At 43.3% G+C, this 15,960-nt stretch overlaps 1 protein-coding gene across 1 annotated transcript in view; it reads right to left on the bottom strand.

Annotated features, from left to right (window-relative positions):
* FLT4 (fms related receptor tyrosine kinase 4) overlaps window positions 1-15,960 on the bottom strand; it is a 205,022-nt gene that overhangs the window by 109,901 nt on the left and 79,161 nt on the right. Inside the window, exon 2 of the mRNA XM_083181471.1 lies at window positions 2,514-2,610. Coding sequence (XP_083037597.1) covers window positions 2,514-2,610 — 97 coding nt within the window. The remainder of the gene's footprint in view (window positions 1-2,513; window positions 2,611-15,960) is intronic.

Genomic DNA, 15,960 nt, shown 5'->3' with positions numbered 1-15,960 from the left:
TGCAGGAGCCGGGGGAGCCGGGACTTGACAGAAGCGCCGGCAGCAGGAGGTACCAGCTGCATGGGGAGGGGGGATTGTTAACCCTTGGAGTTGGGGGGGGGTGTTTGTTAACCCTAAAGGGGGGGCGCTTCCTGAATGTGCACCAAGGGGGCGCAAATTTAATAGTTACGCCACTGTTATGCCCATAATAGAGACTGTTCTGAGCTGAGTAAGAGACAAGGTGAAGGTGAAAATGAAGAGAACAGGAACATAGAGATATGTTTCTGAAATGGTCAATATCAACCAATGCCTAAAGGTTGGGCACTTGGAAGGGAATACAATGGTGCCAGGTTGGCAGTTTCAAAGAAAAGAGTCAACATTCCATAAAAATCCCTTTCATGATAGCATTAGACATCATATTCAAGTTATATATGTGTAGTAATCGGTCAGGTAGTGGCCATGAATAAACTCTGTAGGTGAAACATGCTGTACCCAGCCAATGGCTAGTTGTTCACATGCAACCTACTCTAGACATTGCATCACTTTACACCCTAGTTATAATGTACATTAGTAATTATATGTGGAACCATATATCCAACCTGAACATACAGTACCTGATCTTATTACATTTTGTCTGTGCAAGTTCTGTATTACTATTGGGATTGTATTAAAACCATAAAGAATAACCATTAATATGTAGTGGTAAGACAACAGGATATAAAAAGACAATGAGGAAGATAAAATAAGTACCTGATATTGGGGGAGATGCATCAAACTTTATAGAGAGATAAAGTACCAACTCAATTAGCTTCTAACTAATATTACAGGCTGAGTTTGATAAATGACAGAAGCTGATATTTTATCTCTCTAAACATAATTGGGGCCTACACATGTAGCGATTTAGGGGCATTTTCGGAGCGATCTCACTACACCGCTCCGTGTGTTGGGCATAGGGATATTGCCCCGACCATTAGTGAGAACACTGGCCCTGACGAATCGCTCAGCACACATTACTGACACATCGCTGTGTGCTGAGCGATCTTGCTGAGCGTACTAGCATCATCAGGGTTGCCTACTTTTAAAGTCTCCTCTCTGGGAGAAGCCCGGAGAGGAGATTGTCTGCAGCACTTCGGGGGGCGGGGCCTGATGTCATCAAGCCCCGCCCCCAGTACAACAAATCCCACAATTCGCGGGTCTTCAAGGAGGGGGCGGAGCTAAATGACGCGATTTGCATCCCCAAAAGACCCGAATCGCAGGAAAGGAATGCTGCCGCGGGAGGAGATGTGGGGGGGGGGGGGGGGGGCTCCTTTCCGGGAGCTGGGAGGGTAAGCAACCCTGAGCTTCACTCAGAAAGCTCAGAAGGGTCACTACGTGTGTAGGGCCCATAACTCTGTCTGTAGTTTGATACATATCCCCCAATATCAGGTAACTTATGTATATCCTGAAGGCACCACTGCAAGTACTGGCAACAGACAGGCAACAGCAGCCAGTTAGGTTAATAAGCCAAATTGCAACATTTCTACTGGACAGTGGATCTCTATCCAGGTGTTGTGGAACTATCCGTCCAAGTAACCAAGGTATTTTGTTATAAGAAAGCACAGAAAATGGTCACGAAGAATATCAAGAATAAGTCTAGTGGAAGGATACAAAATTTCACCCGGGCAAACAACATTGCAGTATAATTGGAGCCTGATTCAGCCCTGTACATTTGGCTGCGTATGTTCGCCACACCCCACCCGGCCGAACACCCGCTCCCCCTGCCGCGTAAATCCTTTCTCTAACATGCAAGGGGATGTGTTCACTAACACCTCCCCTCTCATGTGGCCGAACGGGAGAGAACTCATTCGATGGATGCACACCACCGAATGATTTTTAATAAATGCCGGTCTAAACTGACCTTTATTCTAGCTGCTCCCCGCCGAATTTGTGGCGGGTGCTGACATCAGCCACCCACCCTGAGCAGGCATCGCCATGCCTGCGTTCATAGGGGGACGCCCAGCATCTTAATGGGGATGCCCAGAGCCAACGGCTCGGCTCATGCTCAAACCGCAAACATCGGCGACGGGAGCGAATTCAGACCCAAATGAATGGGTCTGAATGGGCCCTTTGGAGTTTTTCACAATCACGAGCTATAACCCACAAAGAAAACCAATTCTTGTGCATTGTTATCAATATACATTGTACCATTGTATACAATGTATTGTTATAGGCAGCATGGACGATGTAATGGTTAGCATTACTACCTCACAGCACTGAGCTCATTGGTTCAGTCCACAACATTGCCCTATCTGTGTGGAGTTTGTATATAATCCCCCTACTTGTGTTGGTTGCCTCCGGGCACTCCGGTTTGTTCCAACAATCCAAAAATATACCGGTAGGTTTACTGTCTTCCAACAACACTTAACCCTAGTGTGAATGTGCGTGCGTGTACAAGTGGCTGGGACTGGTGTGAATGTTCAAATATTATATATATAAAGCCCTGAATTATATTTGTGTGCTCTATAACTAACTGGTAATAAATAGTAAATAATTACCTGCAGGTGATAGTTAGTGTGTCATTGGCGTTAGTTACAAGTTCATCGGTTGTGGTGTCGAGAACAGGCGGGGTCATAGAGTATCCGCACACCAGATCTGAGGAGTCAAAAAAAGAGAGAAATAACAGTAAAATAAACACATCTCTCAAATCAGGTCTCTTGTTGCACATTTCAGATTAGCTTTGCTAATTAAACATGAAGTCTTTAGCATTTAGCTGGCCCCCAACTCCCATCTGTGTCAACATATTTAAGAAAGTTAAACAAAGTCTTGTTCATATTTAGGCAGAAATCCTGGGGAATGTTTAATTTCTCAAACCCGCTGTGGCACGGGCTGTAGACTTTAAAATTGATTTAGATCCTGTAGCTAATGACTCTTGTTGGAAAAGTTAGTACTTGTCCTATGTTCGATAGATTGGGTGGGGAAGGTGGGGAGGCAAATGTGAATTATTCAATCCATCACCCCAAATTGCTATGTTTAGCCCAAGAGTAATTTACTGTTCCTCTAATTAAAAGATCCCACGTCTTTTTTTTGTGTTTCTTTCCAAAGTTTTCTTTGAATTTGTGTCATTTTGGTGTGATTTTGGCTCATTGAACCAAAGAAAACTCTCAACACTTGCGCCAGTGTTTTCTCTTGATGAAAACCAGAGTCCTGAGATAAATTTATGATGCAGTTCCAGTTAGATGCAAAAGGGCAAATGCATTAGAGATTACTTGTCCACTGAACTTGTTAAAGGCAGCCATTTTGGGTGCTGCACCAGGGTCCGGGCTATAAATTCACAAGCAACGGTAGGGGCTCTAGAGACGAAATGTTGCAGCTTTGGGAGGAACTGAAACCTTTTCAGAAAGGAAAGAAGGGTGGCTAATTACTGAGCCTGCTCATTAAATAACAGTCACTGACTGTTCCTATACTTTAAGAGTCCCCAGTACAGATTTTGTGGGTTGATTACTCTTTTGAGTTGTGTGGGAGATGAGGAGCAGTCTCCTGGATACACCTACTTCCCCTCAGTGATATTGGCAATCGGGAGTTTGAAGATTTTGGCTCTGTTCCCTAGTTACCAATGCCATAAATCAATGAATTGGGGAGATGGTCTGGGGCAACAATTCGTTACACCATGCTTTAAACCATCAACACCTGCTCCCTGGGATCTCAAAGAAAGTAACCAATCACCAACTACCATTTATCTTGAAAATTCAAGACAAGGAAAGCAAGTCTCATTGGTTGCTAGGGAAAAAAATATTTTCTGTTGCTTTGGAAAATTCTGGAAGTAAAGTTATATGTACAGTATTAATTTTGTGGCCGATACACTAATACATTTGTATAAATCTATAAACTACCCTGTATTCAGCTGCAATAACAATAACACATGCACTAATGTAAGTGCAGAGAAGAGACGGGACTGTCAATCACAGTGACATAAAAGAGGACAGTCTTTGACAAGCATATTAATTCTTGAAGCATGCAGCAGATGTAAATGATTATAACTGTAATACAATAAGTATTATTGCTACAAATTGCTAAATATATACTGCTATGCACAATACATTTAAAGTAAATTTGAATGAAAAGAAAAAATATAATTTGTGTTTAAGTAATCCTTCAAAAGAACATACAAAATACTCAATATCAGTATTATTGAATAGATTTTATATGCATAACATTTTTTATACTTAAATAAATGACTCACTTCAAACTAATTCCCCCATCATTTCAGTTTTCAATCACAATTGCATGGCAATATACTGTATTAGTTTCTCAGCAAATTTTGTAATATATGGTCAAACATGTAAAAACCATCGTGAGCACCAGGGGTTCATGGTACTGAGGGGGGTAAATACTGAGCACCCAGGTCTGGGATTGTTTTAGGGGCTGCTGAGTCCTACAAAATGTTCCCCTTTGCATATTACAGTATTTTATCATTTGTATTATTACAGTATTTGACCATGGCCACTCCTCCCAGATTTGGGCACATCCTCCCAGCAGGGCAGCCGAGAGGAATGCCGGGCCCCGTAAAATTTTTGTGGTTTGGCCTAAGTGCGGGAGGTGTGGCCACCTCCCATGCTTAGGCCACGCCCCCAAAATGTTTAGAGGGTTTAGAGTTGCTGCCTGGGAGGGACGGAGGGGGAAGGGAGGGATCGGAATAGAGACACTGCCGGGCCCGTCCAGCAAGCCCGGGTAATTAGTACCCGCCCCCTCACCCTCTCGGCTGCCTAACAGTACCCAGGCCCAGTTTATCTCTCGGCAGCCCTGAAAAACCATCACCTATTATTAGATGAAAAGGCAAAGTATGAGTTTACCTATGAAACTATAAAAAAATTGTTTCAGCAAGATTTGCAAAAGAATAGCAGTATAGGGGTGCTTTAGAATTACTTAGGTATTGGACAGTATGCCAGATTACAACTTTATCCCACACATCATAAGATTTATGAACAAAGGTATGGGAATGTGCGGTTTGGCAGATTTCTTCTAATGAAAAGCTTGTATTAAGTACCTCTGCCACACAGTGTTTCAGAAATGTGCTGTTTGCTTGTTGGAATATATATTCAAGCCAGCTGCGTTCTACACCGTATTCTGCAGTTCTGGATGCACACAATGTAATTCCTGTCCGGCATTCAGCTACGAGTGAGCTTTACAAACACTTCATTCTCTTTACCAAAAATGTGACACTTGTGAAATTATAGAACTTGTCACTGACTGGTTCAAGGTGGCACAGGAGTGTAGTGCCAAAAAGAGTGACATCATTCTATGGCATACGTACAAAAATCTCCTAATTAATGGCTCCGATTACATGCAAATTGCCTGCTAATGACAACTGTGATGTTAATGGAGATGAATGAGGTTTTAAATATCAGCCCGTCCACCTCCTGTTCTTTCTGTTCAATGACCTAAAGCATTGTGAAATAGAGATTTTTGCAAATGAAAAAGTACAGTGAGGAATAACTGTGCCCCATGGTGTGTGGGGACTAAGTAAAAACCGGACAAGATCTCGGACGTCGGACCGGACATCAAACTCTGCATTCCGGAGCTTGTAGTGATAGCTTTTACCAGGGACATGGGGAAGGGGAGATTACAGCCTCTCCGTTTGGTCCGGTTTTTGCTACATGCCCGGACTATATAGGGAGGCTTTATTCTCCCCCTGGTGACAGCTGTCCCCTACCCCCCCCCCCCCCCCCAAAAAACTGCCGGAACTCACTGAAAAAAACCCCCTGCAAATTCCCACTGGTGCCATAGTGAATAAAACCAATGAGGGTATTTTTTGGTTGGTTCCCGCACAGGATTCTCCACCACGACAAAAACATACAATTGGTCGAGATATGAAGTGGATTCATTTTAGCAGTATCCAAATCCTAATTATATAACCTGATAATCACCAGTGTTATACAGTAGTTCACAGGGTTGGAGGTGCTCCCCTGAGTCAGAAGTAACATAAATCACACACATAGAAAAGAAGACTCTTTTTGGGGGCACACTTTGAGAAATAGTGTACGTGTAAGCAATACTGGGGCAGATGTATTAAGCCTTAACAAGAGATAAGTCCAAGGTTGATAAAGAGAGATAAATGTCCAGCCAATCAGCTCCTTACTGACATTTTCAAACACAGGCTGTAACATGGCAGTTAGCAGGTGATTGGCTGGAGTTTTATCTCTCCTTATCACACTTGGATTTATCTCTTGTTAAAGCTTAATACATCTGCCCCACTGTATGGTAATGAACGATTATTTAGCAATTAAAACTTAGCTTTTAATTTGGTTATCTATAAAATAAAGTGATCTTAGAACATGAAAATAAATATTATCTTATCTATATGTACAGACAAGACATACAACACACACAATACAGTGGTTAAAAGGCAAAAAACTACACCCCTGAATGTAGTAATTATAGAAATTTGATCAGAGAGTATCTATTTAAGGCTTAATTGCACCAATATTTAATTATAATCGCACCAAAACAGTAAGAGAGAGATATCAATCTGGGACGTTGATGTATTGCCCGATATGACTCAAAGAAGGGGAGAGATTAGCTTAGAAGACAAACCTACAGAGCAAAAAGTTGGATATCTTATATCAATTTCTCCTCTTTTCATTAATAATTAACTTCAAATGGTATCTGTGATATTAGCTGGTTTGAAAGCATTTTACAGATAAGGTGAATTACTTTGTTACAAAAAAGTGCTGTGTCAGTTTACAGTTTCTAAACGGGATGCGGTCATTTGGTCTACAGCAGGCATGTCCAAAGTCAGGCCCGGGGGCCAATTGCGGCCCCTGCTGTCATTTCAAGCGGCCCGCAGCCTCCAGCTGGAAGCGGGCAGAGCATCAGATGTGGGAAGCACAGCACAGGACACTAAAGGTGGGGCCCCAGTGAGCGTGCCTTTACCTTGTGGTCTGCTGCAGTGAGGAGGTTCCGGCCGCCACAGTCAGATGTGTTTGGCGTCTTACCCTGCAATTGTATATCACCCTACTCCACAATCACAGTGACAGCAGTGTTTGGGGAGGGGGCAGCATGGGGGAAGCTTGCTCCCGTACCATGCAGAGCGGAGGAGGGCAGCTGCGGGAGCCCAAGCATCTCCTGTCCTTGCAGTGCCTGCTTTGAATCTCCTTCCTCTGGCTCACACAAGGGGCTGGGAAACATACAGAGAAGGGATGGGGCAGAGTGGGGAACATACAGTGAAGGAGGGTCAGGCTGGGGGACATACAGGGAATGGAGGCAGTGATGGTCATTCAGAGAAGGGGGAGCAGGGGCAGGCTGGGGGACATACAGTGAATTGGGGTCATACAGTGAATGGGAGTACACAGTGAAGGAGGGTCATGCTTGGGGACATACAATGAATGGAGGCACTAATGGACATTAAGAGAAGGGGGGCAGGCTAGGGGATAGAGTGAATGGGTGCAGAGTGGGGAACATAGGCGTGCGCAGCCCATTTTATTAGTAGGTGCACAATTGGAGGGGCATTTCTATCACCTCCCACTGGGCGTGTCTATCACACCTCCCCCACCCCGGCGACCATACCCGGAGCTCCCCTGCCGCCAGCCGCCATTCAAAGTGACGTAGGAGGCAGGCTCGGCGCAGCTCGGGGGGACTCGCGAGCCGTCGCAAAACATCCCTCGAGCCTGCCGCCTGTGTGATGACTGACAGGCGGCAGGGGAAAGCGGCAGCAGGGGAGCTGAGGGGGGGGGGGGGGAGCGGAGGCTTCCTAATATCTGTGGTGGGTTTTCCTGGGGCAGGACAAACCTGCCCTAGTAGGTTTGTCCTGCCCCAGCAAAACCAACAACTCAAGGGGTTAATTGCTAATTTTTCACCTATGAATAAAAACCTAACCTTGCTTGCATCCTCCTAGGAGGAACACTGCAGGCAGCCAGGTCACTCACGCTGGCTCCTGCTCAGAGAGGATCATTCAAGTACTGCCTCTGCCAGACCAGGGCGCATGCTGCTGCTGGGCTTGCTCTCTCAGGCAGCAGGAGATCGAGAGCGCGGGCAGGAGGACGGGTGCGATGTCCCCACGTCACGCTGGCGTGTGTGACGTTTATAGAGGCGGGGCCGGGGACTAATGTGAATGGAGCCCACGGCCCGGCCAGCGCTTCCAGGCTGGAGATCGGCAGCGGCAGCGGCAGGCAAGTAAGACTGTCCTGACCGCGGTCGGCTAACTGTGCTGCATTTTGCGTGCAATCGTGTGGGGGGTGTAGGCGGGCAGTAGGAGGTGCCTGTGCACCCCTGGCACCCCCCGTGCGCACGCCTATGGTGGGGAATATACAGTGAATGGGGGACATACAGTGAAGGAGGGGCAGGCTGGGGGAAATACAGTGAAGGGGCAGGCTGGGGGACATAGAGTGAATGGGGGCAGAGTGGGGGACTATTCTGATGTGATTAATGATTCAAAGAATGTCAGGCTGAATGGTCGGCCCCCACACATTTGCATTTCACCAAATCTGGCCCTTGTAGCAAAAAGTTTGGACACCCCTGGTCTACAGCATTATGGTCGACATAGGAAAAGGTCAACATTGGTCTAGGTCGACATGTGAAAAGGTCGACATGGTTCTAGGTCAAAAGGTCATTAGTTTGACGGGTCATTAGTTCGACATTGTCTAGGTCTACAGTCAAAAGGTCGACATGGAGTTTTTCACAGTTTTTCGAGCCAACATGTGCCAACAGGCGGTATTTCATGCCCTACCATCCACTAGGGCGTGGTGGGAGAATAAAATAGTGTGCCGAGCGTAGCGAGCGATGCGAGGGAATGCGGTGCACTCTAAACTGTGTCCATGTCGACTGTGTTGACATTCAGGTCAAAAAACTGTGCAAAACCGGATGTGGACCATTTAACTGTCGACCTAGACAATGTCGAACTAAGGACCTGTCGAACTAATGACCGTTCGACCTACAACCATGTCGACATGTTCCCATGTTGATGAAGACCCATGTCGACCTTTTCCCACGTCGACCTAATGGTGACGACCTAATGACTGTCGACCATAATGCTGTAGACCAAATTATTCCAGCCCTTCTAAACAGCTTGCTACGTGGGACTGCTGTATCAAATTTTAAGCAGATAGATTTTGTAGCTACATTGTAATAATTTAATAGCACCTTTGTCAATAGAGAGGGAAATAAGAAAACAAAGAGACGGCTCCAATATCTTATTTCTCACCCTGTTTCTGCTGTATTGTCATCATATTTTAAATAGAGGGTGACAGATGAGAGAACGGGGAGAGATATTGTATAGCCTGAAATTGGCCAAAGAAAAAAGTATCTTTCTGCTGTTCCTGTCTACGGTTTACGGGATCAGCTGTTGCGTGTTACAGCAGAGCAGCCAGCAGGGGCGTAGCGAGGGCGGAGCCACCGGAGCACGCGCTCCGGGCGCAGAGAGATCAAATGGCGCCGGAGCCGCGCGCCACCGGCTCCCCTGCCCTGCTTCCCCGCCCAGCTGCAGCGCTTAGTTACAGTGCTAGTCGTAGTCGGAGTGGAGGACGGAGGTGCCGAGATTTAGCTGCCTGTGACTCAGAGGCACCTGGCAGGTCAGAGCAGCAGGGACAGTGGCATCATGGGAATTGTAGTTTATATGTTACTGCTCAAACTTTGAGCAGCTAACGTTTAAACTACAAATCCCATGAGGCCATGCTTTGCCCTGGGAGGAAGTCACACAGGTGATCTTGTGAAGTTGTGAGACGGAATGAGAACCGCGCTGGTGGGATCAGGATGCCTGCAGAGTCAGTGAGTGCAGTTGAGACGACAAGGCTGTCCTGGAGGGAGACAGCTCTGGAGTTCTCTCCCTCCCCCTACCTCCCCTGTGTTTATCGAAGCAGAGCAGCAGCGTCAGGAAGAGGACTCCTACATGCACAATATGTGCTGACTTTTTCACTGCCTTGGTAAAGATCTGTTTTTGATAAGATAATTAAATTGGTAGCTTATTCACTTATTCATCATCTGTTACTATCTGTTATATATATATATATATATATACATACACATACATGTATAATGGGCATTATGTGTGGCTTATGTGCAATTGGCATTACGGCATGTGGTATTATGTGTAATGTGCATTAAGGTGTGTTCTGTAATGTTAGATAATGCCCCCTTTTTGCCAGGCAAGAGCCCTGCCTACAACAAATCTGGGTCTGTGTGTGTGTGTGTGTGTGTGGGGGGGGGGGTGGCGGTTGATGAGAAATATGCCCTTGCTCCGGGCACCGTGGCTTCTAGCTACACCACTGGCAGCCAGTGCCGGACTGTGTCAGTGAATGAGAGAAGATTTAAATCAAAGATTTTAATATAGAGAGATAAAGTAAGCAAATGTATATCTTTCCAGGCACCTGAGAGTTAATTTTATGGCGCAAGACCGATACCTGTTTCTATTCCCTCCTTCAGTCCCCAAACATCATGTATCAGCGGATGATTGATAGAAAAGGAGGGGGGGGGGGGGGATTTGGCAACACGGTAAAAGTTTGGCCAAAAAGAATCCTTCTGCCGCTCACGCCTTAAAAACAACTGATGCTCTTTGAGCAGTGCAGTGGATTCCGGGCCGGCTGTGCGAGTGAGAGAGGATGTAAATATAGATAAGATTTTAGCTTTAGCATGTAGGTAACTAGGTATATTAAGTCTTATCTGTCAGCACAGCTTCTGTGGCCCCTCAGTCAGCCGATAGTCTCTTCTATGGTGTCCGTATAAGCGGCGTTACAGATGCCGGACGGCAGGCGCCGTGTACTCTATGCTAGAGATGGTCAAAACGGATCATTAAGCTGAGCCGGGATCCGGTGGATCTCTCAGTGAAAAGATACAGATCTTTTAGACGGATCCTCAGCTCACTTTAAAAAAAAAAAGGGAATATACATGACCGAGTAAAAACACTGATCGATGGCTGGGTGCAGAATCGGAGGTAGTACATCTCAGCTGCCACAGGTGGCAGCACTGAGATCAAGAAAATGCACTGTAATGGAAAACGAAACTGAAACGGATCACCTTTTTGGGATCGCGGCTCACTCGTTCTTGGGTGGGATCCGTTCAAAAGATCTGGTTCGTTCGCGAACGACCCATCTCTACTCTATGCGGCTTTCAACGGGTCAGTCTGTTAGCGTGCAGTTCTCTGCTGGTGGTATCAGTGGTGTAGTGCAGGTGCCGGGTGGCGAGGAAGACGCGTTTCGCCCCTCCCCGGGGCTTGCTCACATTAATTATTATTGAAAAGAGGAGAAATTGATATAAGATATCAACTTTTGAAGCTGATCGAGTAAGAGAATCTTGAATGTGCATTGAAAGAGAAAGATTGGTTTTACAAAGGGCAGGACTGCTAAGCAAAATAATCGTCTCTCTGCAGATCGCAAAAGACATCATTCTCAAAGAGATTCCTCTGTTGAGCGATATAATGGTCTAAATGCGAATGTTTTTCATAGACAACTTTACGCCGCCCTTTCCCATGTCATGTCAAAAAATGTTGGTTTTGTTTTGATGTTAGGAGGAAATACAACTAATGTTGTCTACAAGGAAATTTGATAAGACCTGGACTAAAAAAGCCTACTGCTGTCAATTTGAAATTGCTCACGTGCTACAGAAACCACCACGGTCATGAGGCACTGTCACCGGCTGCACCTTTCCTGAGGCAACCGACATAGGCCTCTAAAGGTGGCCATACACACGCAGATTTATCTTCAGATCTGGCTGGTTGGAACAAAAACATGGTTATGGATGAGAGCAAATGACAGTTGACCATTTGCTTGGAAATGCTGGGAAACTGACAAACTGTCACTCATCCATAACCATGTTTTTGTTCCAGCCAGATCTGAAGATAAATCTTACTAGTGTACGGGCACCTTAAGTATCTCCCTGTGTCAGACAAGTCACAGTGACCTAATTCACACTACAGTATATCGCCACCACTGCGTGCATATTAAACACGACCCCCCCATCCTCCTTCAGAGCTGTACAGAAGTAGTACTACCAACCTCTCCCTCCTTTGGCATCTATTAGTACCCCCCAGTCCTAATGAAGACACAGGGGAGCAGTGTAAGGTGGAGGAGAGAGTAAAGAGAGAGAAACAAATGGGATTAGTCAGGAGAAGGGAAGGCGGAGAGATGGAAAGGGGTAAAAAAAAAAAAACCCACACAACTGCTATCGATCTGTCAAATGACGTCTACATAATACTAGTTTGAGTTATCATACTTTATCATATTTTAGATATCTAAAGTGTACCATTTTCATGCTAACTTGGGGATTAATACAATTCTAATACATTACCGCAGAAATGTCCATTGTCATCATGAAAATATTTCACATTCTTTGGGAAACCACTTGCAATACAAACCGTACATGGTTACTTCTGACGGAATTCCTGTGGCCACCTGTTTAGATTGAGTTCCCCATCTTAACACTGAGGCAAATAAATCACCTTTTTTAAAAGGAAGGCCGTAAAAAAAGTAATCATCCCTTTTAAATATTTCTTTCTGTCCTATTCCCAATACTAAGGGGTCTATGTACTAATCCTTGGATGTCGGAATGTTCCGACAGTTGGAATACCGGCCATTTTCGCTGGCTTCCAACAGTAATTCGACTGTAGGTATTCAAAGTACTGACTGTCAAAAGTCCTGAAATCGGTGAAAACAGATGTTGGAAAACATCTGTGAATTCGACAATTCATGGACGTTTCCGGGAAAACGGATCCGACTTTTAAAAAAGTCATATCTGTCAGCTTTCATTGCTGTCGGTAACAGCAGTATATCTGTCGTTAACGACAGCATGGACTAGGCGAGCGCCAATATTTCCGGCACAGATTGAATAACCCCCAGAACTCTTCATATATATATCTTTTGTCAAACAATCAGCTTTCAAGTATATTCTATAAAATGATAGAATCTGATTTCTAGAAGGGCTGATACATCTCGCCCTAAATCACAGCATTCAAACACCTCTTTTATCCATAGATAACAGAATTTCAGCAAATTGTAGCTTGTATCACATTGAAACCGGCCATTTTACAGAAGTTCAAACGATACAATCAGAAGTTCCAATGATACAATCTTCCAGTTCTAATTTTCTTCCCTAATACTCACTGGGGGAAATTTACTAAGATGTGTATTCTACTTAGATGTTGCTATGGGCAACCAATCAGATCCTTTCTACTATCTTCTAGCCGGTGCTAAATAAATAAGAATAAGATTCTGATTGCTTGCCCATAGCAACATCACATGTGAAGTCTAATACACATCTTAGTAAATTTCGGCCACTGTCTTTTGCAGACTTTACAGTCAATGAACAGAGCTGGCTTGAAAAGAGTCAAGTTATTCTGCTGCTTAAAGTGGTAAATGTGAGAACACATAAAGCCAAATTACATTGGCAAAATGTACGAGAATTCAAATCCAAATGCACAATTCCAATATTTCACAAAACAATTTTCAACATCATTAATCTGTCACTTAAGCTGTTTAGCTGAAGCTAGCCAATAAAGGCAAAATATTGGTTGCTATGGTTGCATTTCAATTCGCACCTAAATTCAACAATCGTACGTAACCCTCAGCGGGAGCTTGATTTCCTCCTGAGCAAATATAACATGACATTTTAACAATCTAATCACAATTCTGTAGCTCTTTGAGGTGTAAACAAGAACAAGTTGTCTTTCATTTTCTGGGTTGACCTCTGGCCTTTTTCTCATTACAAATCACTGACATGCGGGCCAAACTCAGTTAGCGGTATTGAGTTGTTGAAAACAATCTCAATTCCGTTTTAAATATCCAAATAAGCTACAAATTAATTTTCTTTCTTGTGCTAGAAGTGTGCCTCACAAATAAAAAAAACTATAAAAATAGAAATATTCAGTTTAAGTTTTTTTTTTATCTGTCCAGTAAAACTTTTTATTTTTAAGCTAGAAGAATCTATCAATAACTGTTTTTAACTCTGCATGGATAGCGCAGTGATACAATGGTTAGCGTTGTTGCCTGACAGTGCAGGGGGTCAAAAGTTGGAATCCACGAAAAAGAGCCCTATATGTGTGGCGTATGTTTGTAAACTTCTTTCGGTAGCTAGTTGTATTCCAAAAGAGGCCTATATGTGTGGAGTTTTTATGTCCGCCTTGTGTTTCTGAGTTTCCCTGGGTAAAACTTTAGTGTACTGTATTACAGCTTTTGTTCTATACCATATTCTAAATAGTTCAAGTCCAAGGAGAATTCCAGCCCAAAGAAAAAAATAAATTAAGTTTCATTCAATCATAATTGTAAAATAAATAAATCCCCCACAGTTCAGTTTGCCAAATAACTTAATTCTCTTGGCAAAATAGTTTCTAAGTTGGCAAATTGTTTGCTGATATTTTGACTTTATAAAGTAGTGATTTCTGCAAACGATATACACAGTATATTTTTAAATATTCCAAATTCTAATTTCAAAACAAGAGTATAGAGGTTGAGGTCTAAACGTGCAACAATTCAGTGTTTAGGATGACTCAATCCACATTGCTCTATGGAAGAGAACTAGATATTTTGGAATACTGTACTGGGGAGTGATGGGGTGGGTCTCTTTGTTAGATGTTAGTCTGGATATAAGAAATAGCTGTTTAATGAGACGTATGTACAAAACTTTAAGTAAAATCAAAGATACTTAAATTTTACTCATTAGTATTTATTAGCGCCATCATAATTGTAGTAGCTTTATGAAAAGACAAATTTTATTAGTTATGTTTTATGTTGTTCTTTTTTTTTTTTTTTAAGGATTTATATTTAGGGACCCCTATAGGTTCCTGTACTTATTCTACACAGGATATATTTTCTCCTAAAAACAGGTAAATTTTTTAGGTGAATAAAATGGGCTTAAATTGAATTGCTGAAAAAAATTGCAGTAAAGCGTTTTTTCCCCCCAGCATACTGTATATGCCGGATTCAATCTGTGCCGATATTTCCCACATTGGGAAGTATCGGCACTCGCCTATTCAATGTTGTTTCCGGCAACATTGAAGGCTGTCAATTGCGTCTTTTTTTAAAGACTAAACTGTTTTGTTGGAAACTCCATGGATTGTCGAATCCACAGCCTTTTCCTGACAATCTGCGTCTGTTTTCACAAATCCACGCACATCCAACAATCGACATTTTGGAACATTAAATTCCTATTGTTGAATTATTGCCAGAGTAGACTGAAATACTGTAGTTATGAAAATAATTTAAAAAGCACTGTTTAATTCTGTTTATATTTTTTCTTCCAGTTTGTGCACCTGCAAACGTATTCTAAAATATGGCCACAATTTTTTTCTTAATTACACAGTCCGACAAAAAAAAAATTGGTTTAGCTGCCAAGGATATTTAAACATATATAGCGAATTGTGGGACTGAATTCAGAAATAAAATTATTTTTTTCTCGAATTTGGCTCTCGCGGCCAAACGTAGTTGCCTTTTTAAAAAAGGGAAGTCAGTTACAAGGCAAAACCATGCTTTGTAAGTGATTGTCCCTTAAACAAACCTCTGAGTTCGTCCGGTATCTGGTACAGGTAAAGGCAGCAACACAAAGTGACCCCAAAATTGCTTTAACACGATTGACAAATAAAAATAAGTGTTGTTTAGTTCTATATATAGATTTATTTTCTATTAATGCTATTCATTTAACTGCAAATAGGTCCAAATAAAAACTTGAAATAACTATAATATGTTAAACCACATGTTTGCTGTGAGTGGAGCAGAAATTATTTTCTTTTCACTACCATTTAATCATCAGGGGTTCCCAGATAAAAGGCCAGATGCACTAAGCTTCAAAAGTGATAAGATGGAGAGTGATAAACAGCCAGCCAATCAGCTCCTACCTGTCATGACACAGACTGTGTTTGAAAAATGTCAGGTACGAGCTGATTGGCTGGCTGTTTATCACTCTCCATTTTATCACTTTTAAAGCTTAGAGAATCTGGCCCTGGTGTGAGAAAGTACTGCATTGTATATATGCTTTACAGCAGGCATGTCCAACGTTGGCCCTCCAGATGTTGTGAAACTACACATC

This window comes from Crinia signifera, chromosome 4 (assembly GCF_055691185.1).
Source record: "Crinia signifera chromosome 4, ASM5569118v1, whole genome shotgun sequence".
NCBI classification, from domain to species: Eukaryota; Metazoa; Chordata; class Amphibia; order Anura; family Myobatrachidae; genus Crinia; species Crinia signifera.
The sequence above is the reverse complement of the archived record's forward strand: the minus strand, read 5'-3'. Positions and strand labels throughout refer to the sequence as shown.